Source organism: Cnephaeus nilssonii, assembly GCF_951640355.1.
Source record: "Cnephaeus nilssonii genome assembly, chromosome: 1".
Taxonomy (NCBI): domain Eukaryota; kingdom Metazoa; phylum Chordata; class Mammalia; order Chiroptera; family Vespertilionidae; genus Cnephaeus; species Cnephaeus nilssonii.
Window position 1 is genome coordinate 115387465 of NC_137072.1, and position 26509 is coordinate 115413973.

Here is a 26509-nt window from a genome sequence, read left to right on the forward strand (position 1 = left end):
GAGGTCAGTCTCTACCGAGTTGGCGGGACAGGACCCGTCCTCTGTGTCGGGAGGGCCTGGGCTCCGGTCCTGTCTTATGATCTGAGCTGGCTCGCCCCTCCCGGCTGGCACTGGGTGCCCCAGCTCCAGGCAGCGGCTAACACAGGCTCCTATAGGCAAGAAGGAAGTTACTGGAAGGCGCTGAGGGAGCCACAGATTGAGGAGCGGGCACAGCAGCTGGGCAGGGCGCCTCAGACACAGCAGGAGCTGGGCAGGACTGGGGGTTCTATTTCAGGGACCCACAGCTATTTCATTTATCTATTGCTGTGTAATAGGTCACCTCAAACACCAGTGGCTCGCCCTGGCTGGTGCCCAGTGGTTAGAGCGTCGGCCTGCAGACCAAAGGATCGAGGGTTCAATTCCCAGTGAAGGGCATGGAGCTGGGTTGCAGGCCGAGTGCGAGAGGCCACTAACCTATGTGTCTCTCTCACATCAATGTTTCTCTCTATATATATCTCTAACTCTATCTCTCTATCTCTCTCCTCCCTCCCTTCCACTCTCCCTAAAAATCAACGGGAAAATACCCTCAGGTGAGGATTTAAAAAAACAAAACACGCCCTAACGGGTTTGGCTCAGTGGACAGAGCGTCGGTCTGCGGACTCAAGGGTCCCAGGTTCGATTCCAGTCAAGGGCATGTACCTTGGTTGCGGGCACGTCCCCAGTGGGGGGTGTGCAGGAGGCAGCTGATCGATGTTTCTCTCTCATCGATGTTTCTATCTCTCTCCCTCTCCCTTCCTCTCTGTAAAAAATCAATAAAATATATTTTTAAAAAACACACACACATCCGAGAGATGCAAATCAAAGCAACAATGAGATACCACCTCACACCTGTCAGAATGGTACCATCAACAAACAACAAGTGCTGGCGAGGATGCGGAGAAAAAGGAACCCTCGTGCACTGCTGGTGGGAATGCAGACTGGTGCAGCCACTGTGGAGAACAGTATGGAGTTTCCTCAAAAAACTAAAAATGCAACTGCCATTTGACCCAGTGATCCCACTTCTAGGAATATATCCCAAGAAACCAGAAACACCAATCAGAAAGGATATATGCCCCCCTATGTTCATAGCAGCACAATTCACCATAGCTAAGATTTGGAAACAGCCTAAAAGCCCATCAGCAGATGAGTGGATTAAAAAACTATGGTACATCTACACAATGGAATACTACGCTGCTGTAAAAAAGAAGGAATTCCTACCATTTGCAACAGCATGGATGGAGCTGGAGAGCATTATGCTAAGCGAAATACGTCAGTCAGAGAAAGATAAACATCACATGATATCACCCATTTATGGAATATAATGAACATAAACTGATCAACCAAAACAGATCCAGAGACAGAGAAGCATCGATCAGACCGTCAAACCTCAGAGGGAAGGCAGGGGAGGGTTGGGGGAAGGGGGAGAGATCAACCAAAGGACTTGTATGCATGCATATAAGCCTAACCAATGGACACAGACAACAGGGGGGTGAGGGCATGAGTGGGGGGCATGGGGGGATAAGGACACATATGTAATACCTTAATCAATAAAGAAGAAAATAAATATTAAAAAAAACAGAAAAAATAAATAAAATAACAAAACATAACAAAACAAAAAACTCAGTGGCTTACAACAAACCACTCCTTTTGCTCAGGAACCTACGACCTGGGGGGGTCTTGTGGGGAGGGCAGGCATCTGCTAACAGCCGCCCGGGGTCTCAGAGCTGGTGAGCGTGAGGAGGGGTCGTGGTAGGAGAGGGGGTGTGCCCTGGGCTGCTTCCCGGGATCCAGGCAGTCCCACCAGGCAAGGGGGGTGCGGACATGGGTTAGGGACAGCGCGGGGGAACCTCACGAAGCAGCAGTGGCCGTCTCCGGCAGCCAGGGTCCGTCATGGGACAGAAAAGACTGGAGAGACAGACCCCCCAACCGCAGGGGCAGGACTCCGGGTCCGAGTCAAACCACCCGGCTAGAAGGAGACATTGCTGAGACCCCGGGCACTGCGGGGGGCGGGGGGAGGAGGCAGGGGCGGGGGGGGGGGGGCGGGCGGGCACCAGCGTCAGACGAGCAGGCGCCAGTCCTCCTTTCCCGCGGGGCGTGGTGGCGGTGCTTGTTCTGTGGGAGATGCCCGCACCTTTCCGAGGTGCGTGAAGATGCAGGTGGGTTTGCTTTAAAGCCCTTCGGCCTAAAGGAGGGGAAGTGAATGAAGAAAGTGCGGCAAAACCCTGAAGCGAGGGATGGGGAGGGACAAGTCAATAGGGACCCCCTCCATGTCCACAGGAATTAGAGTTTCCACAGATGCCTTTGAAGTTGTAAGTGTCAGAGGCTGACAGGGACAATGAAAGCAGCTCCCGTGACCGAGATTCACGCACACGGAGCACATCCTTCACTCGGGACAAAGCCTCACCGAGGGGAACCTGCAGTCCCACCGCTGTCCTGGGGCCACAGCCCGGGCGGGGAGCAGCCTCAGCAGGGCGAGGAGCGGGCGGCCAGCCTGCCCAGAGGTGGCCTGGGGCCGCAGCCTCAGCAGGGTGGGGAGCAGCCTCAGCAGGGCGGGGAGCAGCCTCAGCAGGGCGGGGAGCAGCCTCAGCAGGGCGGGGAGCGGGTGGCCAGGCCTGCCCAGAGCTGGCCCTGAGCTGCAGTTGGAGATCCCACCCCTGCTTGGGCAACTGGGGCCTCTGAGCCGCCTTTGTTCTGCCTCAATGGGCCATTCAGCCCAGGGCTCGGGCGGACAATGATCCCCACTGTGCCAGGAGGCAGTGCCCGTCCTGGGCAGCACAGCGGGGCCCAGGTGGGCCTGTTCCCCAGGCAGCTGGCAAGTGCCTCCTGGGCTCCGGCAGAGGAGCCTGGCCTGTCACTTTGCACATGTCACTTAGCACACGCTGCTCCTCCTGCCTGGAATGCACTAGAATGTCATGTCCCTTCGATGGTGGTGAACCTGGGGCCTCTGGCCTCAGCTCTTCCTTCCTTCCTCTCACCCCGCCCTCCTTCTCCCTGCCTAGCATGTAGTGGTCATTCTAGAAATAGCTGTTGAATGAATGAATGAGTGAGTGAGTGAATGAATAATGGAATGAATGAATAACTGAACAATTGAATGAGTGAATGAATGAATGAATGAGTGACAGCAACGACCTTGATCCTCAACGCTGAACATTCAGCACCTCCCGTCCCCCGTGGCATAGACAGTGGGTCACTAAACGTCTGTTGAACAAAAGGGAAAAGCATGTTCAACCTCATTGGTATTCAGACAGGAATTAAAACAAATATTTTTCATCCATGATATGTGCAAAGGTCAAGCAAATTAGAATACCTAGTGCTGAGCGGCATGTGGTAAAACAGAAACTTTCTGGAGAATAATTTGGTCATACGTGTCAGGAACATTAAACACGTTCATGATTTCACATAAAATTCCAGGCATGGGACTCTCTCTTAAGAAAATTACTCCAAAATCTGGGGGAGGGACATGAGTAGGGAGGCTTCATACACAGTGTTCATTCACTCAGTGTTGGTTATAGAAGAAGAAAAAAGCCACCTAATTACCCAACAATCGGGTGATGAAGTGAATGATGGCATGTGTCATCGGCAGGGTGTGCCGCCGATAGAGGAAGTGGGGAGGCAGGGCTGGGTACCCAGTTACAGCCCTCCTCGCCTCCCTGCTACCCTTGGGAACACAAAGACCGACTTTATTAACAGTAAACTTGGGGGGATGATGGCTGGGGGCTCCTACTCCACTGCCCCTCCCCGGGCCTGTGGGGAGAAATGGGTAAAAGGTTGGGATCTAAAATGAGAGAAATCGGCCGGCCGCGTGGCTCAGTGGTTGAGCATCGACCTATGAACCAAAAGATCATGGTTCGATTCCCAGTCAGGGCACATGACTGGGTTGTGGGCTCAATCCCCAGTGGGGAGCGTGCAGGGGGCAACCGATCAATGATTCTCTCTCATCATTGATGTTTCTATCTTTCCCTCTCCCTTCCTCTCTGAGATCAATAAAAACAGATTTTTAAAAATTTTAAATGAAAGCACTCAGTGCCTCTAATTGGAACAGCCCGCGGAGTTGAGCGGCCTCTTAAATGCTATAACCCCACCAAATAGGGAAAAGCTGCCCAATGGGTGATAGACTCTCACATTTCCACCAATCACAAAAGCCACGGGGGTGGGAGGCGGGCCGAGGAGGCCACCTTCCCAGGAAGTCCCGCCTTCCCCCTACAGCTTGGTAGGGCCAACTACATAATTCGCGGGGCCCAGTCCAAAACGAACACGCAGCGCCCCTTGTTCAAGAAGCAGCGGGAAAGCGTCGTGAAAGGCGTTAAGATACAAAGCCCTTTCCTCTCCCCACGACTCGTCATGGCGTTACTTATTGGCTAGGTAATGCCAAGTGAAACAAAGGGAAAGGTTTAAGTTACCGGCCTCAGTTTTATCGCTCATCATTCTGTGGTGCAATTCAAGTTTCAAATGCACATCTACGCGCGTGGAAGTGGGACGAGAATCGCCGAGACACAGTCTGCAGCTGGGGCTCCAACACGCGTGTGCTTGGTTCTCCCCAGAGCGGAGGGAACGGCCCCAAACCAACTCGTCCGTTGTTATTCCACTTGTTCTTCAATCCTCACCAGAGGCTATTGTTTCCACTGATTTCTAGACAAGTGGAAGGGAGGGAGGAGGGGAAAGAGAGAGATTGATCTGAGAGAGACACATCCATCGGTTGCCGCCTGCACACACCGCTACCAGGGCTGGGGAACCTGCAACGGAGGTTCGTGCCCTTGACCAGGAACTGAACCCACGACCCTTCAGTCCGTGGGCCAACGCTCTAACCACTGAGCAACCAGCCAGGGTTCTTTCTTTTTTTATTTTTATTGATTTCAGAGAGGAAAGGGGAGGGATAGAGAGATAGACACATCCGTGATGAGAGAGGGACATCATCGATCGGCTGCCTCCTGAACATCCCCCCCTGGGGATCGAGCCTGCAAACCCGGACACATGCCCTGACCCCGTGGGGAGCGTGCAGGGATGGAACCGTGATCTCTTGGTTCCTGGGTCAAAGCTCAACCACGGAGCCACGCCGGCCGGGCTTCATTCAACCTGTTGATGCTCACACCTTCTACACGCACCTCTCTGCTTGGCTCGGTGATGGGGAGCGGAGGAGAAATCCCGGGACCCTCCTTCGCTGCCGTCATTTCCGGCATCAGTGATCAGCTCACACGGGAAGTCACCGGAGCGAGAAAGCACCCGATAGGGTTCCCTGGTCCTTGGCTCCTGCTGGAACGTCACTGCCTCCTTCCTGCGTCCACATGGCGTTCCGCTCACACGGAAAGCAGGGCCTCTGGGGCGGTCGCCGCCTCTGCTCACACAGTCACAGCGCGCTGAGCCCGCCGGCCCACCACGCAGGGCAGCTCGGCCACACCCCGAGTGCTCGCGGGCCACGCGCGAGGGAGCCGCACGGAGACACGCGAGGGAGCCACACGGAGACGCGCACGTGCCGCCTCTGCTCCCACACACGCGCCATTGTCCCCTCCAATATCACTTACAAAACCCGGGTTCACGGGTGACATGATTAAAGACTTCAAGGTGGCCACAGCAGACGGCTGAACGAGCCTGGGTCCCCTGAGCACGGGCCCCAGGCCTGACAGGTGCTCACCGCGAAGCCAGCCTGCAGCACAGCCTGCGAAGTTCTCACAAGCTCGTGGTTAACGAGAAGGCAGCTTTCAAAACCGTCTGCAAGGAGAGTACGGCTCTTCTTACAAACGGACGCGGGCGTTTTAAAAAGATCGGAGGAACCGTCAGCCACTGGGCAGTGCGTCGGGGCGGGACTGCAGGCCTGCTTCCTGCGCATCGGCGCTGCTCCTCTGCGATGCCTCCCTGAGGCCCCCCCAAACCCCAAACACCTCGCACAGAAACAGCCGTGGCTCTGCGGGCTCTCAGGATAAACACCAAAAGCTGTGGCAAGTACAAAACGGAACGTGGGTTAGAAGTCGATTTCCATCTTGCAGAAAGAAAATGAGAAAAACCCTGCTCCGTGACTCGGGTTAGGGTTAAGGAAAAGTGAGTGAGTGTGTGGCTCACAGCGTGACAGTGTGGGGAGACTGAGAACGACACCCCATCACGGGGTAGGCCTTTGGAGTCCACGTGGCCTCCGCTCCTCAGGGCCTGTGACAGCCCAGGGCGGGAAGCAGTGCAGGGAAACTGAGGCTCAGGGAGGCCTGTGCTCTAGGACACCCAAAAGCGTCCTGTAGCCGCCTCCGTCCCGCCCACCCTGAAATGGAGACCACATGAGTGTGTAATCCAGGGAAGCTATGCAAGTGGCATTCCTAAATGGAGGCAACGGAGCAAGATCTGAGCAGCCCACACCGCTTTTCCAAAATCAGAGCCTGGCTCCCCCCGCACCCCCCCCCCGGGCTGGCTCCCCCGTGCCCCCCAACTGGCTCCCCCACACCCCCCGGGCTTGCTTCCCCCACACCCCCAGACTGGCTCCCCCCACACCCCCAGGGCTGGCTCCCTCCGCACACCCCCCCGGGCTGGCTCTCCCACACCCCTGGGCTGGCTCTCCCACACCCCTGGGTTGGCTCCAGGACACCCCACAAGCAAGTGCCCCTCTTAGCTGCGGTTTCCGGGGTGGGGATGGCGTTGGGTGGCCAGTCTGACTCCGGCCCTAAAGAACAGACACCATTGTCAGCGGGCGATGGTGATTAAACGCTGGCTGTGCCCAGGCCCTGGGCTGGGCGAGTCCCGTACACCAGGCTATGTAAAGCCTCGGGGGGAGTCCATGGAGGAGAGGTTGCAGCATCACGCGATTGCACCTCCCTCCCTTCACGTGATCTAAGCAACAACCTGGAGCAGAGATGAGGCTCGGAGAGACTGAGCAGCCCGCCCGGGACCAGGGGCCAGGGCCAGACCCCACGGGACGCGTCTCCTGACCCCAGATCCTGGGTATCTCATCGGGTCGGAAACGCCAGCCCCGAATCCCAGGCAGGAAACCAGAGCTGGCGGCTCTGATTGGAACCCAATAAAAGAGAGGGCAGGCGTTTCCCACAACAGAAAGCAAGCAACTCAAAACCCTCCGGCTCATGCGCCTGGAATCCTGGGGGCGAGTGACAGGCAGCTGTCTCGGGGTCTGGACAACCGTGAAGGCTGTGCGAGTGGGGGTGCCATCGGCGACACGTAACAGCAACTTGGCTTAAGCCCCTGGAACTGGTCCATCAGAGGCGGGTGCAGATCAGGCCTAGTTCATCCAAGGAGTCACAGGGGTGCCCTGCATCCCCAGTTCTCTCTCACTCTGCCGTCAGCGGGGCTGCTGGGGCTTCGTGCTCCATCACCGTCCCGGAGCCAGGCGGTGCAAGGAGAGTGGGGCTGCCCTTGGACACGCTGGCTGCACGTCTCCTGCTGGGAACCACCCATGTCTCCGGAGGGGGAGGACTAACTGTCGGGAAATCAGCCACAATACCCACCACGGGTGCAAATCTGGCTGAGGCTGGGTTTCCCACGGGCGGCACCCCCTCGCCAGCGGGGCTCAGGCCCGGGCAGAAAGCTGACGTTATCCAGGGCACGATTCAAAAACAGGGAGGCAATCCCAGGCGGTAAAACATGCCCCATGCTGGATGGGGGAGGCCTGTGTCCCCTCCTGACCTTGCCAGCTCCTGAGTAAGTCCCTTCCCTCCTCTGAGCTCCCCCTTTCTGCCCTCAACTCTGTAGAGATAAACCGATTACTCTGAAGTCCCGTGGCGCACGCAAGGATGGCAAGGATACAGGGTTAGAGAAACAGGAACATTTCTGCCCATGGATGAAAGAGGCGTGTGCGGACGACAGAGTTTAAGGGCAGCGATGCTGCAGGGAGGGAAAGCTGTGGACCCAGCAGTCAGCATGCCCCCAGAGTGCAGTCCCTGTCAGGCGTCTGGGAGTGGCCGTTGCTTCCCAAAGAGGCCCAGCCACCTCCCCTGGCTGTGAGATCCGGTGTCTGGTCCATCACTGCCTGCCCAGAGCCAGACTCAGACTAATTCACACTAAGGTGTGAATGACTAACAAAACCTAAGCTCTTCCCAAGGTATTTGAGACTTTACAAGAGACTCAGAAACTCAAGTAGGACTCCTACTTGTGAAGATGGCATTTAACTTGAGCCCCAAAGGATGAGAAGAGCAGGGGGGAGGTGTTCCGAGAGAGGACACAGCCCATGCCAAGCCTAGAAACGAGGAAAGTGGCCTGCTGCCGGAACAGGAAGGGGATCCGAGCATCCGTGGACTAAAGGACCAGGTGGGACAGGCATTCGCACACCTGGGTCTTTTGAAAACTCCCAGCATGCACTATTTGCTCGTGGCGTTCTTACAGGAACAAGATTTTTACGTTTTAACGGCGCGGTTATTCAATGCTCCTAACAGACCCAACGCTGGGTTGAGCGCTCTCTATATTAGCATAATCGCTGACTGTCCCAGGAACCTCGGAGGTCAGAGGTCGTTAGCACTTCTCCCTTTACAAAGGAAGAAAGGAAGCTCAGAGAGATATAGTGACTGGTCCAAGGCTGCACAGCACGGGAAGCAGCAGAAGCAGAATTTGAACACAAGTCCCTCTGACATCCAGATCGGTGACTACCCTGTGCTCTGAGCACAACATGCAAGCGAGATGCAAGTGTGAGTGCCCGTCGGCTTTCACGCAGGGAGGCCGGAGACCTCCTATCCTTCTACTGCTAATAGTTTCGCTATTGTTTCCTCCTCTGGGCCCTGCCCTCCCTGAGGCAGGAGCTTCGGATCTTCTCTCTGCATCCCTGGCACCTGAGCCCTACACCCTACAAACAACTGGCGCTCAGTCTGGTGTGCAGACAAAGGCCAAGCCTCAGTTTCTTCATCTGTAAAATGGGGATAAGGAGTATGTGGCTGTTGGGTGAGGCCCCAGAGCACCATGGGAGCTCAACGTACTCCCACTGCTAGTTATCAATTTATAACCCCCAGGTGGCTCCTTTGTCCACCGTCTCTCCTGACCCTCGCAGACACCCAAGGACCTGCAGGCAGAATGGTATTAGCCACTCCCATTTTAAAGATGGGGAAACTGAGGGGGGGGTCTCTTCAACATCACAGGACTCCCTTCTAGAACATGGGCCACCCAAGGGCAGGATCGCTGTCCAGTCCCCTGGGCTGAAAAAGTGACGGGCACACAGTAGGTCTAGCTCAGTAACAATGTGCTGAGTGAATGAAGAGGAACTACAAACCCTCAAGTGGCCCCTCGCTGCACTTGCCCCTGCCCTCCCTGTGAGGCCGGTGAGCTGACAGAGAAGGCCGAATGGATGGGAGGCCTCGGTGTCTGCGATGTCCCCTGCGGTGGGGGAAGGGGGAGCCTTTTTACTTTCAGTCTCAGCCCTGCGCTGTCCCTCCTCCATGTGGAGTTGGGACATGGAGGCTTCCTCCAGAAGCCAGACCCGAGTGACCTGCCAAGATGCCCTCTCTCTGGGCCGGAGCCTGACCCCTGGGCACCTGCCCGCAGCCCAGAGGCCTCTCTGCCGCGGGCAGCCGGGCGCAGAGAGCACACAGGACACACACAGGGTCCTTCCTGGACCTGCCCAAGGCGAGCGGCACAGGGCCACCCAGCCCTGAGGGCCCCCCGCTCCCTCTCCCCATACACCCAGCAGCAAAGCATGACTCAACGGTTCTCTTCCGGGGAGCGGGGAGCGCCACCCACAGCACCCACAGCACCCACAGCACCCACAGCCCGGGTTCCACACCCAGCCTCTGCCCCTGCCTGGGCCCGGCGCTCTCCTGGCCTCCGCGGAGCTCGGAGCTCGGGCTACCGCTCGGCTTCATTTCCGGCGGAGCCAGGCAGCGAGGCGGAGGTCACCACCGGGAGGCGAGTCACCGTCCCCGTCCCCACCGGCGTCCCCGCTGCGGAGCCCGCACAGGTGCCCCGGCACGGCACCCACGCGCCCCAGCCCCTCGGCCCGCCGGCCCAGGCCCCCCCCCCACACACACACACACACACACACTGGGGCACCCACCGGACCTCTTACTAAAACCCACAAACACTCCTGCAGCGCCGCAGCGAGCTGCCCCTCCGCTAGCTCCCGCCCTGAGTGCTGCCCTCCGCCCGGGCCTGCCTGCGGCCCCGGCCCGCCGCCCCCGGTGCCCAGGGCGGTGGAGGCGGCGCGGGGGGACCTAGGAAGTTACCCTCCGGATGCCCCCGGCCTCCGGGCGGGGCGGGGCTCGGGCTTCCGGGGCCAATGTAGGGATTTCAAATGCAGGGAGGGCCCTTTTGGGGTGACATGTCCCACTTTTTCTTTCTTTTTTTTCCCCAAAATCTGACAGTTTGGGGTCAGCTGCCTCTGTCTCCAACCCCAAGCCGGCCGCCCTCTCCCACCCCCTGGGCCCGGCCTCGGAGGCACAGGGAGGGGCCGGGGCAGGAGCCGCCCGAGAATCTGGCGATGCATTCCCCACCCCCACCCCACCCCCGAGTCCCTCTCCGTCTCGGGGGAGCGGACAGCCTAGAAAATTCTGCGGGCTTTGGGCAGGGCCGACACGGCAAACCCAGGGTCCTAAGCCGGTCCCTTCCCGGGGTTCCTGCACCCGATTCGCCGCAGGGCGGCCGGGTGGGAAAGGAGGGCCGGGGCCAACGCGGGCGCCGCAGGCCGGGCGGAAAGCTGCCTGCCGGAGGGCGGCGCGGAGGAGGGCGCTGGGCAGCGGCGGCCGGCGCCGTGGGGCTCCCTCCCTCCGGGCCCGGGGCGGGTGGGGTGGGGTGGGGGGGGGGCGGGGGGACACGACACACAGCGCGCGGTCCAAACCTTCGGAGGGCACTCGGTGCGACGGCATCCCCACGCCGCGGCCGGCCGGAGGGGGCCTCAGACAACACTACGTTACCTTCAGTCACATAGCTGTGGTCCCGCAGGAAGCTGTGGTTAATTTTCCGCGTGTCCGTGTCCTCGCCCATTGAAGGCCGTGCCCGGTGCCCCGGGCATGCCCCGCCGCCGCGCACCGAGACAATCCGCAGAGGTCGGGCCGGGCGCGCGAGCCATGCCGCCGCAGCCTAGCAGGGGCGCGGGCCGCCGGGGCCCCGGGGGGCGGGCATCGCGGCCGGGGCGGCCGGGGACGGGCGGGGGCGGCTGGGCGGGCGCCGCGGTCAGACGCGCGCGCGGCGGGCGGGCGGCGGCCGCGGGCGGGGGCGGGCCGGGGCCCGGGCGCGCATCCCTGCCGGTGCGCGCTGCGTCCGTGCGCCCGGCGGCGGCGGCCTGGTGCCGGGGCGCCTGGCTGCGGCGGCGGAGGGAGGGGACGCGCACGGCGCTGCGCCTACCGAGCCGGGGCCGAGCCGGGCTGCGCGGGCTGGGGCCGCCGCCGCCGCCGCCGCAGGCCCCTCCCTCCGCCGTCCGCTCCTCCGCCCCCGCGGCCGCCGCCCGCCGCCCGGCCCCAGCGCCCGGCAGGTGGAGCGGCCCGCACAGGGGCACCCGGGCGCTGCGGCGCTCACCGGTGGGCACCTTGGGGGCCGGTTACGCAGCGGGGGAGGGAGGAGGGAGCTGGCCGGCTGAGGGAGGGGGCGCTGGTCAGCTGCGCTTTCAGGGGCACCTTGAGTGCCCAGGTGCTGCCATCATGGAAGAGATGGCCAATGGAAGGGCATTAGAAGAGGGGGCAGGTGGTCAGCGTAGGCGACACCGGAAGGACGGCGGGGGGCGGGTACAGGCTCCCCTTCTTTGGTAGAAGAGGTGGGTAGGACCCATTCTGAGGGCTACCCCAGCGCAGAATCGGATCTGAGGGAAGATGCTGGGTGGGGTTGGGGGCCCCGGGGAGGGTCAGCACCCTACAAGGTAAAGAAAGCTCTAAATGAGACGGCTGGGAGGCTGGGAGTAGGTGGCCTCCTCCAGGCAGAGCTCCGTGATTTCTCCTCATGCTCACCTCTCTACTTACTGGTGAGACTGTTGGAACAGCCCTGGGTCACTCCAAAAACAGGCTGTAAAATTGGGAGTCCCTGCCCCTCCCCATCCTTCTCCCCACCAAACCCAGCAGGGACCTCCCGCCTGCCTTCCCTTGTTACCAGTGTAACCTGAACTGCTTGGTACACAGTGCCAGGCCCCCCAAAATATCAGTCCCTCCTTTCATTGATCTGCCACCTCCTCCAGGCTGACCCCTGTGACTGCTAACACGGGGACGTTGCTGCTTGGGGCTTTCTGGAAACAGTGCCACAGACCGGGAGTGGTTTTGTATCTGGTCCCTTAGGTTCCACATTTGTTTCTGGAGTTCACTCACTGGTCTGCATTACATGCAGCTGCAGCTGGCCCGTTTTCGTTGCTGTATGATATTCCATTGCAGAAATACACTGCAGCGAGTCCTCCTGTGTCTGGGTGCTTAGCTGGTTTTGGGCCTGGAGGTGGTTATGAATAAAGCACGTCTCGGCAAACACGGGGACTGGCTTCCGTGGGGTGTAGACACTCAGCAGGGAATCGCCGGTGACGGCCTGTGTGTGGAGAGCTCAGCAGCTGATGTCAGAGTTAACCGAAGAGCTGATGGGAGAGAGTCCCTGTTGCTCCACAACCTCCTCAGCCCAGGAGTTGTCACTGTTAGTGATTTTAGCCATTCCCCTCCCCCACCCCGGCACCTGGCACCCCTCCTGCTCCCCACGCAGGAGGAACTGGAATCCTGCTCCGCCCTCACCCTCAACCCTTCACAGCCCGCCCATCTCAGAGCTCTCAAACCCCCCCCTCCTCCCCACCTGCGGCACTGGGCTCACCCTCCCTCAGGGGGCGGAAAGCTGCCTTTCCTGCTTCTAATGTTCCAGGCTCCAGCATCCACAGGCTGAAGTCTGAAGGTCTCACAGGACGGCCCCTCCCGCCCCTCCCGCCCCTGCCGCCCATCCCGGGTGCACCATCCTTCTTCCCTGAACATTCGTGGTTTCCCGAGGCAGGCAGCCCCTCTAAGACCGCGTCTCTGCCCCTGCCCCTGCCCCTGCCCCTGCCCCTGCCCCTGCCCCTGCCCCTGCCCCTGCCCCTGCCCCTGCCCCTGCCCCTGCCTGCAGTGCCGTCCCGCATCCGCTTCTCCCCTGTGGGCTCAGCCTCACTGTCGTGACCAGCAGTGACTTCGGCAGCAGCTACCCGCATCGCATCGGCTGGCCGGCCACAGGGAGGGCTCCGTGCTGACCTCCCACATCCTCCCTCCTGTCTCCTGCACACCGGGCAGATTTGCACTTCCCGTCCCGCTTAGAATTCAGCGTAGTCGTGCGACTTGCTGTGGCTGGTGAATGCGGGGAAGTGACTGGTGTCCTTCTGAGTGGGAGCTTTGAGAGCATGAGTGTGGTTTCTCAGATTCTTTTTTTTTTTTCTTTAGACTTAAGGGTCTTGAAAAAGTACCTATCGAGATAGATCCTGTATCAGCTAGGGACCCTGAACGACTACAAGAACAGGGACCCGTACACAATGCGTAGGGTGAGCAAGAAACAAACGTGTGGTATGTTTGGTCACTAAGATGCGTGGCTTGTTTGTTCCTGCAGCATAACCTCCCCTGTGCTGACTGCTACATCCCCATCTGCCAGGAGGTGGCTGTGCGCTCCACATGCGTTATCGTAATCTGTCCGCGAGCACGAGGACTGTGCCTCAGCCAGAGGGCCTGGGTGACAGAGCAGCCGTGGCCGACCCTGCAGGGGGCAGCGGCTTACAGCGTCTACCGCCACTCATGCTACATGCCCTTGTCGAAGTGGCTGCAGCTCTGATCCTTGTCTTCTTGACTCTGAAAACCAGGGTGATGGAGCAGCCCCTGATGTGGACATTGCCGGGCTCATGGCAGAGGCAAAAGAGAGAGACGGGGCGGGAGCTCACTCTCACAGCTTCATTGGCCCAAGTCAGTCACAATGACCACTCATGAGTTCAACAGGGCGGGGAGGGACGTGACTGGTCACATGGCCTCAATGGAGCTCAATGGAGCACACGAGTACAGTCCTCCCCCGGGGGAGGCTGCAAATATTTTATGCAATAACTAGAGGCCCAGTGCATGACATTCATGCACTCAGAGCGGCAGCGGGGGCCAGCAGGCGGGTGGGGGGAGGGGCCTCAGCCAGGACTGCACCCTTTAGCAGTCTGGGAGCCCTCAGGTGATGTCCAACTGACAGCTTAGACCCGCTCCCCCTGTGGGAGCGCACTGACCACCAGGGGGCAGCTCCTGCATTGAGCATCTGCCCCCTGGTGGTCAGTGTGCGTCATAGTGACCGGTCGTTCCACCACTCGTTCGATTTGCATATTACCCTTTTATTATATAGGATGCCCTACAGCACTCATTTTATAAATGAAAAAAAGGCACCAATTCACTTTTCCCACGACGCCAGCTAGGAGGTGGATTCCCAGGTCTGTGAGAGTCCAAAGCTTGTAGAGTCACCCATATTGACTGGTACGAATGTGAACCAGGAGGTCACAGTTCGATTCCCCGTCAGGGCACATGCCCCGGTTGCGGGCTCGATCCCCAGTGTGGGGCATGCAGGAGGCAGCCGATCAATGATTCTCTCTCATCATTGATGCTTCTCTCTCTCCTGCTCCCTTCCTCTCTGAAATCAATAAAAAATACATTTAAAAAAAGAAAGAAATGGGCACATTCTGTAAATTAACACTTTCCCCCTAGATGGGCAAGCACACCTGACTACAATGAATTGATTATTGCTCCCGCCCCCAGCTCCACCCACCTTGATGGGCGTTTAGGTTGTTGTCAACCTCCTGAGGTCTCAAACACTATTGCAGTTACATCCTTTTTCCTCCTTCCTCGTACCCACGTGGGTGGTTTCCTAGGATGGACACCGGGGGGGCAGAAGGGGGGGGGCACGGTGTATGCCGATAGTTAACTTCCTACGTGTTGCCAACTCAAGAAATGATGTACACACCTACGACCGTGTGTCACATTCTGAGTGACGCCTGGGACTGGCTCTGATGCCTGGCAAGTTGGTGGGCGGGCAAGTGCTCACAAGGATTGTTTGTTTGATTTGCTGCCGGAAACCGATCATGGTCTCACTAATAGAAAGATGTGGACGGCTGGTCAACCCTTAAGCTCTGAAAGGTCAGAGCCAACCACTCCCTGTCTAATTGAGACAATGGTAACTGAGGCAACTTCCGCACCAAATAATCATGTAAATCCTCACTGATAAGATAATCTGCCTGTTACTGGGATTACCTGCCTAAGGGCTATGGGTGTATCCCATAGCCTCAATAAAAGGGTTGGCAAGGCCAGAGCCTAGAGTAGTCCTCCCCCTAGAGGTGGACTCCCGCCTGGCCCCCAATATTCCCAAATTAATACTGTTCTAGTCTCTTTCATTTGTGTGCGGCCTTCTCCAGAACCCGAACCCTGAACCGGAACCCTGACCCTCGCGGGACGTGAAAGGGGCTCCCACAATTTGCGTCTCGGATTAGAGTGCGGCCGACGATCTTTCTGTGAGGCCATTGGTGGTTCCACTTCTGCGAATTGCCTGTTCGTCCCTTTGCCCATTGGGCTGTTTGGCTTTTTTCGTATTGATCTCCTGGAGCTCCTTCCATCATTTTACTGCCTAGCCTCTCTGTCTGCTGATGTGTGCTGCAAACACCCTCTTCCGATTTGTTGCTTTTCCCTTAACTTTGCTTATGGTTCTTCTTTTCCTACAGAAGTCACTAATTTTGATGTAGTGAAATTTATCGATGATCTTCCTTTAAATATTTTGCCTTTACATATGTTGCCTTTTGCGTCCTGTTGAATAAATCCCTCTCTACCTCCTGAGTCACAAAAGAAGGGCTGTCGAATGTCGTTCTCGTGCGTTTAAATTTAGCCCATCTGGAGCATACTGTTCTGTTTGGGGTGAAGCAGAAATCTAATTATATACTTGCCACATAAAGAGCCTGGTACACAGACAGCCAGCCTTTCTCCCGCTGCGCTATAACGTAGCCGGTTCTCCTCCGTACTGAGTTCCCAGACACGTGAGAGTTGATTTTTGGACTCTCTGTTCTGCTCCATCGATATACTTGTTTATCCCGACACAAATACCGCCTGTGTCAATTGCTGAAGCTTTATAATGAGTTCTTGAGCTTTGATAGTCCTCCCACTCCATTCTCTTCTTTCAAAGTTGTTTTGGCCATCTTAGGTCCTTTGCATTTTCATATGAATTCTAGAATTAGTCAGTCCACCCCCCAAAAAAGCCCGTTGAGATTTTAATTGGATGGTGTTGAGTCTATAGGTCAAGTTAAGGAAAATTGTCACCTTAACAAAATCGAGTCTTGCAGCCCATGAACATAGTACATCTCTCCACTCACTCTCTCGCTTCTCTCCTCAATGTTTTATCATTTTCAGTGTGCAGGTTTTTCACATCTGTTGTCCGATTTATTCTTCTCTGTCTCAGATTGTAAATGGTATTTTTAAATTTTTGATGCTGATTGATCTTATTTCCTGCACACCTGCTAAAGTCATCATTCATTCTCATAGGTTTGTGGGGGGAGGTTTTGGTAGCTCCTAGCAGATTTCTGTGCAATCATGTCACGTGTGAATAAAGACAAATTCCCTCCTAATCCCAATGTCATTTATTGCTCTTTCTTGCTTATTGCCCTGGCTATCACCCCCAGGACGATGTTGAATAGTGGCCTTCCTTGTCTTGTCCCTGGTCTTCGGGGGAAGGCATTCAGTCTTCACCACTCCGTCTGTGGGTTTTTCAGAGCAGTTCTTCATTAACTCGAGGATGTTCCCTTCTATTCATAGTTTGCTTAGAGGTTTTTACCAGAAAGAAAGGTTGGGTTTTTTAAGATGTTTTTTGTGTATCTCTTTAGGTGATTGCATAGGGGGTTTTTTTATTGTTAATATGCTGAATTACATTGATCAATTTTTCAAATGTTAAATGCACCTTGCATGCCTGGGATAAACCCACTTGGTCATGATGTACTATCCACTGTCTATGTTGTTGAATTAGATTTGTTAAGAATTTTTGATTGGCCCTGGCAGGTTTGGCTCAGTGGAGAGAGCGTTGCCTGCAGATTGAAGGGTCCCCGGGTTCGATTCCATCAAGGGCAGATGCCCAGGCTGTGGGCTCGATCCCCAGTAGGGGGCGTGCAGGAGGCAGCCAATCAATGACTCTCATCATTGATGTTTCTATCTCTCCCTCTCCCTTCCTCTCTGAAATCAATAAAAAAATGTATTTTTTTAAAAAAAGAATTTTTTATTGATGTCCTTAAGGAACACTAGTATTGGTCTGTCATTTTCTCATCCCACCTTGGTCTGGGTTTTAATACGAGGGTAATGTTGCCTCTCAGAATGACTTGGGAAGTATTTCCTTTTCTTAAATTTTCTGGAAGAGTTTGTGTAGAATTGGCACTATTTGTTTCTTAAATGTTTGGTAAAAGTCATCGGTGAAGACATCTGAACCTGTAGTTTTCTTTGTGGAAAAGTTCTACATTATCAATTCAATTTCTTTAATAGTCCCATAGGACTATTGAGGATATCTTTTTCTTCTTCAGTAGACTTTGGTAGTTCATGTCTTTCAAGTAATTTACAAATTCCATCTAAGCTGCTCAATTTATTAGTAAAAAGTTGTTCCTGGTATTCCCTTATTATTCTGTTAATATCTGTAGGATCTGTAGTGATGTCACCTTCTCATTCTTGATATTGGTAACCTTATCTTTTCTTTTGTTGTCCTGGTCAGTCTGGCAAGCGGTCTATTAATTTTATTGATATAAATCTCCAGGAATAAAATTTTGGCTTTATTGATTTTCTCTATTATTTTAGTTCTATATTTTGTTAACTTGTGTTCTGGTTCCTATTACTTCCTTTCTTCTGCTTACTTTGGGTTTAATTTGCTCTTATTTTTCCAGTTCCCTAAGATGGAACCTAAGGTAATATTTTTTGATATATTTTTATTGATTTCAGAGAGGAAGGGAGAGGAAGAGAGAGGTAGAAACATCAATGATGAGAAAGAGTCATTGATCGGCTGCCTCCTGCACACCCCCCATGGGGATCAAGTCAGCAAGCCAGGCATGTGCCCTTGACTGGAATCAAACCTGGGACCCTTCAGTCCACAGGCCGACGCTCTATCCACTGAACCAGCTAGGGCTAAGGTAATATTTTTGAGAATTTTTCCGCAATATAGATATTTCATGCTATAATGTTCCCTCTAATGATTACTGAAATGACAGCTCACAGATTGTGAAACATGGTGTTTTCACTCTCATTGATGTAAAAAATACTTTCCAATCTCTCTGTCGATTTCTTCTTGGACGCATGAAGTATAATGACACCGATGTCTTCAATATCTGGAGATTTTCCAGAGCTGCTCCTCTTGTCGGTTCTAACTTAATTCCCCTGGAGCAGAGAACATCCTCTTTGTAACGTGAATCCCTCCACATTCATTGAAACTTGTTCTGTGGCCCGGGATGTGGTCTATTTTGGTGTCTGGCTGCGGACCTGAAAAGAGCGTGTACACTGCCCTCATGGGCGGAGTGTTCTGGAAAAGTAAACCGAGTCCAGTTGATGGATAGTGCTGTTCGTGTCTTCTATTTCCTGACACATTTTTGTTCTACTTGTTTAATCAATTATTAAAAGATGGTCATTGCTGCCCTGCTGGTGTGGCTCAGTGGTTGAGTGTTGACCTATGAACCAAGAGGTTTAATTCCCAGTCAGGGCACATGCCTGGGTTGTGGGCTCCATCCCCAGTGTGGGGTGTGCAGGAGGCAGCTGATCAATGATTCTCTCTCATCATTGATGTTTCTATCTCTCTCTCTCTCTCTTCCTCTCTGAAATCAATAAAAATATATTTTAAAAATAAAAGATGGTCATTGAAATCTCCAACTGTAATTATGGACTCATCGGATGATGCCGGTGTAAACAAACCTACTGCGCTGCCAGTCATATAAAAGTGTAGCACATACAATTATGGACAGTGCATGATGCTTGATAATGATAACAAACTACAGTTACTGTGTTATGCATTTACTATACTATACTTTTTACTCATTATTTTAGAGTATACTCTTTCCATCTATAAAAAAAAAAAAAAGCTTGCTATAAAACAGTAGCCATGCCCAGCCAGTGTGGCTCAGTGGTTGAGCATTAATCTCTGAACCAGGAGGTCACGGTTCAATTCCTGGTCAGGGCACATGCCCGGGTTATGGACTCAATCCCCAGTAGGAGGTGTGCAGGAGGCAGCCGATCAGTGATTCTCTCTCATTGATGTTTCATTGATTTCTATCTCCCTCTCCTTCTCCCTTCCTCTCTGACATCAATGAAAATATTTTTAATAATAAATCAGTGGCCGTGTTACACCGGCAGCAGCCTCGTGCATCTCATATTTATGCTGCTCTCGATGGCATCCTGTTCTCTTGTCCTTGATTTGATGGCGTGTTGTTGAGTGCCGCACCGCGCCGTACAGGCGTGTAGCCTCGGAGTGACAGCCATCCCGCGCAGCCCAGGTGTGACCATCGAGGTGTGTGTAAGTGCCCCCTGTGATGTTCCCACGACGACGCAGTCCCCCAAGGATGCATTTCTCAGAATGCGCCCCTTGTCAAACGGAGCGTGCCCGTACAATGGCTGGTTTGGCATCCTGTCTGCTGCATCTAACATCTGCCAATCCCAGTCCGTTTCGATGGGCTGACTTTGCGCCTCATTATGGGTTGTACTTTCTTGCTTCTTTGCATGGCTCATCATTTATTTCTAAATAGCGGATACTGTGGCCTTTACCTTGGGGGGCGGGGCTGGCATGTTTGTAATTTTATGAATGTCCTGAGCTGTGTGTGAGTTGCACTCAGCTCAGAACCAGTCTGACCCTCGCCAGTCCCGCGTGGTGCCCCGCCGGGCGTGTCTGGAGCGGCTCTCCATCGAGGACTGGTAACCCGCACGCCTGAGGCAGGGCTGGCTCTCCTGAGGTGACACCAGGGCCGCGAACGGGGCGTTTCCGGGCTGACTGGTGAGAGCAGGCCCTGTCCTCCGCCCCGTGGGCTCCAGCGCCCTTCCCTCTGGGCCGTGGGGTGGTCCCCTCCCCGGCTTCGGGTCATTTCCTCCACATGTGTGTGGGTCAGTGCCAGGCTGAGCCCCAAGCGGGCCTCTCCGCAGCCCTCTCCGCCCACGATTCTGCCCTGGGAGTTCTACCGCCTGGGGCGGCCCACCTCTCGGCCCAGTCCCCTCCCTGCAGATCCCACCGGCTCAGCTCAGCGTGGACAGCCTCTCCCTGCCGCTTGGCCGGGAACCTCTCAGGGCAGAAGCGGGAGCCATCTGCGCCCCCGTCTGCTCGCAGCTCTGACCACTGTCCTTCACCGCCTGCTGGCCAAGCTCTTGGAAACGGTGATTCGTGTCTGTCCTGTTCGTTTATCCTTTCGGGTCGGAAGGTAAATCGCCCCGTTATTCTGTCTTGGCCGGGCGCCCAGCAGCTACATTTTAGACAGTTGAGTCACTGATCCACACTCGCTGCGGAGGGGGCAGGTACCCCCTCCTCCTCCCGCCTCCAGAGAGGGGGGCCCAGCACGCCCCCCACCCCCGCCCCAGCAGCCCTCCCTCGCCTTCCAGGCCCCGCCCCACACGCTCCGCCCTCCTGGTCAGTGGGGCTCGGAGAGTCCCTGCAACCAGCGTTGACCATTCCTTGGAGGGCCTGTTCCGCCCCTGGCCCCCCTCCTGCGTGCTGTGCTGTTTCACCGCACGTCTCGGCGAGGACGGCGGGGGATGGCCCGCTGGAGCCTGGCACGTGGCGGGCGCTCACGGAGCGTGACTTGCCGCTCATTCTCGGGTCCCGCCGGCCCACCCCTCACACGAGTCAGTCAGGTCTGGGGGCTGGGGATGCGCAAAGCAGCAGCCTTTGCCATGCGGTGGGACAGGAGTGCCTGCAGCAAGCAGCTGACTCCATCCATCCAGGGTTTGCCAACTTAACACCCAAGAGCAACCACGGCATCCCATTCTCACCCGAGCCCGCCTTCCAGCAGAGTCAACGGCACAGAGCGGCGCCCCGCCGGCCCAGCCCCGGGAAACTTGGGAAACGGGCAATGAAGCGGATCGAGCTGCTTGGCCCGGCAGGGAGTGGCCGTGCTACCCCGTGCTCCCTGGTGATCGGTAACTCACAGCACGGCTGCCCGCGTCCAGCCTCCACTCGTCAGCTCTCCGCCCGGCCGGCCCAGCCCTGGGGGAGGCCCGGTGTCCCTCCTGGGCCTGGCGATGGCGCGGGAAGGAGACCCCAAGCCTCCCCGGGACAAGTGCCCAGAAGTTCAGCATATAAAGGGGGGACCCCCATCTATAAGGGGGGGTCACGGCGAAAGGAACCTCCCAGCCTCCCCCAGCGACACGGAATCTTCTTCCCGGCAGCTCCCAGCCTCCTCATGACTCCTCTTGCGTGGAGCCTTCCTTGATTGCTCCCGTGGCTGAGGTCACACTGAGTCCTTCACAGCGTCTACTCTACATTCATGAGTGTAACTAGAGATCACTGGTCACCCGGAAGTGTCCGGCCTGCAGGAGACATGGGGCAGGACCCAATGGATAACCACAGCCCTGCCCTCAAGATCCCACAGGAGCTCGGGGCTACGGCTGCACAGAACGGGCACAGCGAACCCAGCTGCGGCGGTGGGACCTCGGCCTGCCTCCAGATTCGCCACCCCGCAAACCGTCACCCCACAAACCATCACCCAAAACCGTCACCCCAAATCATCATCCCACAAACCATCACCCCACAAACCATCACCCTGCAAACCATCACCCTGCAAACCATCACCCCACAAACCATCACCCCGCAAACCATCACCCTGCAAACCGTCACCCCGCAAACTGTCACCCCGCAAACCGTCACCCTGCAAACCATCACCCCACAAACCATCACCCCAAACCGCCACCCCACAAACCATCACCCCAAACCGCCACCCCACAAACTGTCACCCCACAAACTGTCACCCTCAAACCGTCACCCCACAAACCATCACCCTCAAACTGTCACCTGCAAACCATCACCCCAAACCATCACCCCGCAAACCATCTCCCTGCAAACCATCACCCCAAACCGTCACCCCGCAAACCATCACCGCAAACCGTCAGAGCTGCACAGTGCAGCGCACGCTTGCTCAGAGACGCGTGCGGATGGGAGGAGCGTCTTGGGTGCGTGCCCGGCGCCCCGCGCTGGACGCCTGGTCTGGGATGCGGCAGCTAGTGCTGCCTTTGTTTCATAGACGGGAGGAACGTGGCGGCCTGGAGGTGGAGTCGCTGGCCCCAGCTCACACAGGGAAGCTCAGAGAGGGGCCGGCATCGGACCTGAGCTGTCTGCCCCGGTGCCCAGTCCCCGCTGTCACCCTGTGCCCCTGCGTGCCCCGCCCTGTGTGGTTCTGGCCCGCAGGTAAGGAGCCGGCAGGTAAAGGCCTGAGTCAGGCTCAGCCACTCAGCAACGCTGCACCTGTGCCAGCCCCTGCCCTCCCCCCGCACAGGGCTCAGCCCGCTGCCCATGGACTAGATGGGTGAGCAGACACCTCTCAGGAGCCCAGCACCCCCGCACAGCCCCCGGCTCAGAACCCAGTGATTGGGGGCTTCCCCTCTCCACCAAGTGCCCCCCTTTCTGCCATCATGTGCTCCCACTGCTTCTACCTCCCACTGCCCCAGCTCTCTCCCTGTCCGCACTGGCCTCCCTGCGGTTTCCCCAGCTCACCCCAGGGCCTTTGCACCTGCCTAGATCAGCCTCTGCCAGACGGCTCCTCCCGGGGACACCTGCAAGGCCCGGTCCCCCCTTACTTCAAGACCTGGCTCGAATGTCACCTTCTTGGTGAGGCTAATCGGGATCCTCTACTTACAATCACAGCAAGCCCCCACACCCCCTCCTCCCGGTCCCCTCACCTCGGCTTTGCTTTTCCTTGTTGCTGTTTTACATAAGACAGAATTTGCTTCTTAATTATGACTGTTGTGGAGTGTCTGTCTCCCCCAGTCTGAATGCCAGCTCTGTGGGGGGGAGGGATGTCTGTCTTGTTCACACGTGCATCCCGGGGCACACAGTGGGTATCCATCTGTGTTCGCAGTGAATGGTGCCGGTGGGAGGCGGGAGCCATTTGTCAGGGAACATGAAGACAATGAATCCTGCCCGTCAAGCTCACACACTCCTACGTCACGCACGCAGCAGCGCTGTGTTAGAAACCTGCCACGTGCTAATCAATTTACTCAGAATAAAAGATCGCTTCACGCTGGTGTCCTTCTGAGGGAGGAGCCGCACGAGCAGCGGGCTCTCGGGGCTGGCAGGACTACACCGTGAGGACAGCAAACTCGGGGGGACAGGGGGGAACCTCTGCTTCCTCTAATTGCCTCTAACAGCGCCCCTCCTCTGGGCTGCACTGACATCCTCCCCAGCCCCCCAGCTTAATGGTTTTCTCTTTCTGTGACTCTTTGGTGGAGAGCTGCATGCAGCTTTCCAATCACACCCGCCTCAGTGTACTCGGTTACCTAGCAACAGCCATAAATCAACAGAACATGCTGGAATGTTACAGCCAAGCTCCCTGGCTGTTAGACGCTTTGGCCTTTTCTAATCCAAACGTGCTCACCTGCCCCCACGCGTCGTCTGCGGCCACCTCTCTGCCACCAGCTCCACGGGGCACCTGGACTCGGGCATTCTGAAGCTGCTGGCGGCCTGTCAGACTTTTCACACGAGCCTGAGCCTTCCCAGCACTCTGGCCAGCACCCAGGAACCCGACCAAGGCCTGTCCACTGCCTGACCGCTTCCAGGTCAGCCCGACAGCCACGGGACCGGGTCAGCCCTGCAGACGGGGGCCTTGCAAATAGCCCCTCGACGTAGGCGGTCAATGCGGACGGAAGTCCTTTCCCCGGGGCCTCACCTTGGAGCCTGCCCTGCACTCACTCATTCACTCACTCACTCATTTACTCACTCACTCACTCACTCATTTACTCACTCACTCATTTACTCACTCACTCACTCACTCATTCACTCACTCACTCATTTACTCACTCACTCACTCACTCACTCATTCACTCACTCACTCACTCACTCACTCATTTACTCACTCACTCACTCACTCACTCATTCACTCACTCACTCATTCACTCACTCACTCACTCATTCATTCAACAAACAGCTGCAGAGCACGTCCTCGGCGCCGCGCCCGGTGCTGGCCCTGCGGGCAGAGAGGAATAGGCCTGGGCCCTCAAAGCTTGGGACTCCCCTGGGGAGGAGCTGAGCGGAGCCCAGCAGCACAAAAGCAACTTGTTGCCCAGACTGAGGCCAGACTCAGTGCAGACGCTCGGGCTGCCAGAGGCAGCAGGACAACCAGGGGGACCCCAGACGTGCAGCCCATGTGGGGGGGGGGGGAAGCAGGCAGTGCTGCCAGCACTCCGTGCACACAAGCACACGGGAGCACAGGAGGCAGAGCAGGGCCACGTGACCGACAGGCCAGGACAGAGAGGCTTCTCGGGGGCGGGGCCTGCGCTCAGTCTGAAGGACCAGTGGGTGCTGCACAGGTGGGGGCTGAGGGCATGGTACTGGGTGACGGGATCCCATGTGGCTGAGCAATGTCCCCGTCTGCCCCTTGTTCCCCAGGGAGGGACGGGCACAAGGTCCCATCGGGGCTCTCCCCAGGCGGGTGAACATCAGCCAGAGGAGAGGGTGTCGAAGGCTTTGACGTGGCAGCTTCCCTGGAGGGAGAGCAGTAACCAGGCTCACTCTCCCCTTCGCTGGTGTGTCAGTGTCCACAACCACACCATCACCACCAACAACAACACCATTACCACACCATCACCACCACCACCACCACCACACCATCACTGACAACAACACCATTACCACACCATCACCACCAACAACAACACCATTACCACACCATTACCACCACCACCAACATCACACCACTACACCATCACCACCAATAGCAACACCATCACCATTACCACCAATAACAACACCACGCCATCATCACCATCACCATCATACCATCACCACCAACTACAGAAACACCATCACCACCAACAGCAACACCATGACCATTACCACCAATAACAACACCACACCATCATCACCAACAACACCATCACCATCATACCATCACCACCAACTACAGAAATACCAACAACAACAGCAACACCATCACCACCAACAGCAGCACCATCACCACCAATAACATCATCACCACTACACGATCACTACCAACAGCAATATTATCACCATTATCGCCAATAACAACACCACACCATCATCACCAACATCATCACCATCATACCAACAACAGCAACACCATCACCATTACCACCAATAACAACACCACATCATCATCACCAATAACACCATCACCATCATACCACCAACCACTACAGAAACACCATCACCAACAGCAACACCATCACAACCACTACACCATCATCACCAACAGCAACACCATCACCACCACCACACCATCACCATCACCAACAGCAACAACAACACCATTAGCACCACCACACCATCACCAACAGCAACAGCAACACCATTACCACCAATAACGCCACACCATCACCAACACCATCATCATCCTACCACTGACAGCAACACCATCACCACCACCACAGCATCACACCAACAACACCACAACCACCACCACACTATTGCACCAATAGCAACACCATCACCACCACCACCAATAACACCATCAACACCCCATCACCAACACCATACCATCATGCCATACCACCACACCAATAGCAACAACAACACCATCACACCAACAGCAACACCATCACCACTACCACCACCACACCGTCACCACCAATAGCAACACCATCACTACCACCAGACCACCATCACCACCATTACTGTCACCATCACATCCCCATCACACCACCACCACCATTGCTATCACCACCAGAACAACTAACCTTTATGGAGCACGTACTCCATGCCAGGTGCTGGTCTAAGCGATGAACATGTTTTCCTCAGGGAACCCTCACACACACACATAAGCCAGGCATGAGGATCATTATCTCCATTTTGACAGGTGAGAAAACTGAGATTGGGATAAATTCAGGGACTTCCTAGTGAGCGTCAGAGCTGGAAATCCAAGCAGATGCTTGGTCTCCTTCATTCGTTTGAAAAACGTTTTCTCCGAGGGTCTCCTAGTATCAGGCCCCATTCTAGGTGTTGAGAGCACAGAACTGTTAGAGACAGAGGCGGGAGGCCTACGTTCCAGAGTGCATGTGTGTGAGCATATGTGTGTGTGTGTGTGTGCATGCCCACAAGCAAGCATGTGTGGGTACATGTGGGGGGGGCAGGGGCACAGACCATGAAGAGGATGGGGTGACTCCCATCTTCCTGTCTTCATTCTTCTCCTGAAGGCAAATCATGGACTATCTCCCCCCCGCCCCGCCACAGCTCGTAGTCACTTAATAAGTATTGACAGCGCCTGGGTGTGGTGCCCGTTTGGGGACACGGGGCTGAACAACATAGACGTTTTCTCTTCTGGGACACACAGCTGGTGGGAACAGTCGGACAATCGGGGTGACACTGAGAGGTGGGAGGCCCTGGAGCCTGAAGAGGCGAGGTGCCCAGTCGGTGGGCGGGGTCACACCTTGTGTGGGCGGCGAGGGTGTCAGGGTGTCGGCGGGGTGTCCCGGACTCCGGTCTGCGTCTTTCCACA

General features: G+C 56.2%; 1 protein-coding gene across 1 annotated transcript in view; it reads right to left on the minus strand.

Moving 5' to 3' along the window:
• PPP2R2C (protein phosphatase 2 regulatory subunit Bgamma) overlaps nucleotides 1-11064 on the minus strand; it is an 83295-nt gene extending 72231 nt beyond the window's left edge. Inside the window, exon 1 of the mRNA XM_079772537.1 lies at nucleotides 10839-11064. Coding sequence (XP_079628663.1) covers nucleotides 10839-10908 — 70 coding nt within the window. The 5' untranslated portion in view covers nucleotides 10909-11064. The remainder of the gene's footprint in view (nucleotides 1-10838) is intronic.
• Between the last annotated feature and the right edge of the window lie 15445 nt (nucleotides 11065-26509).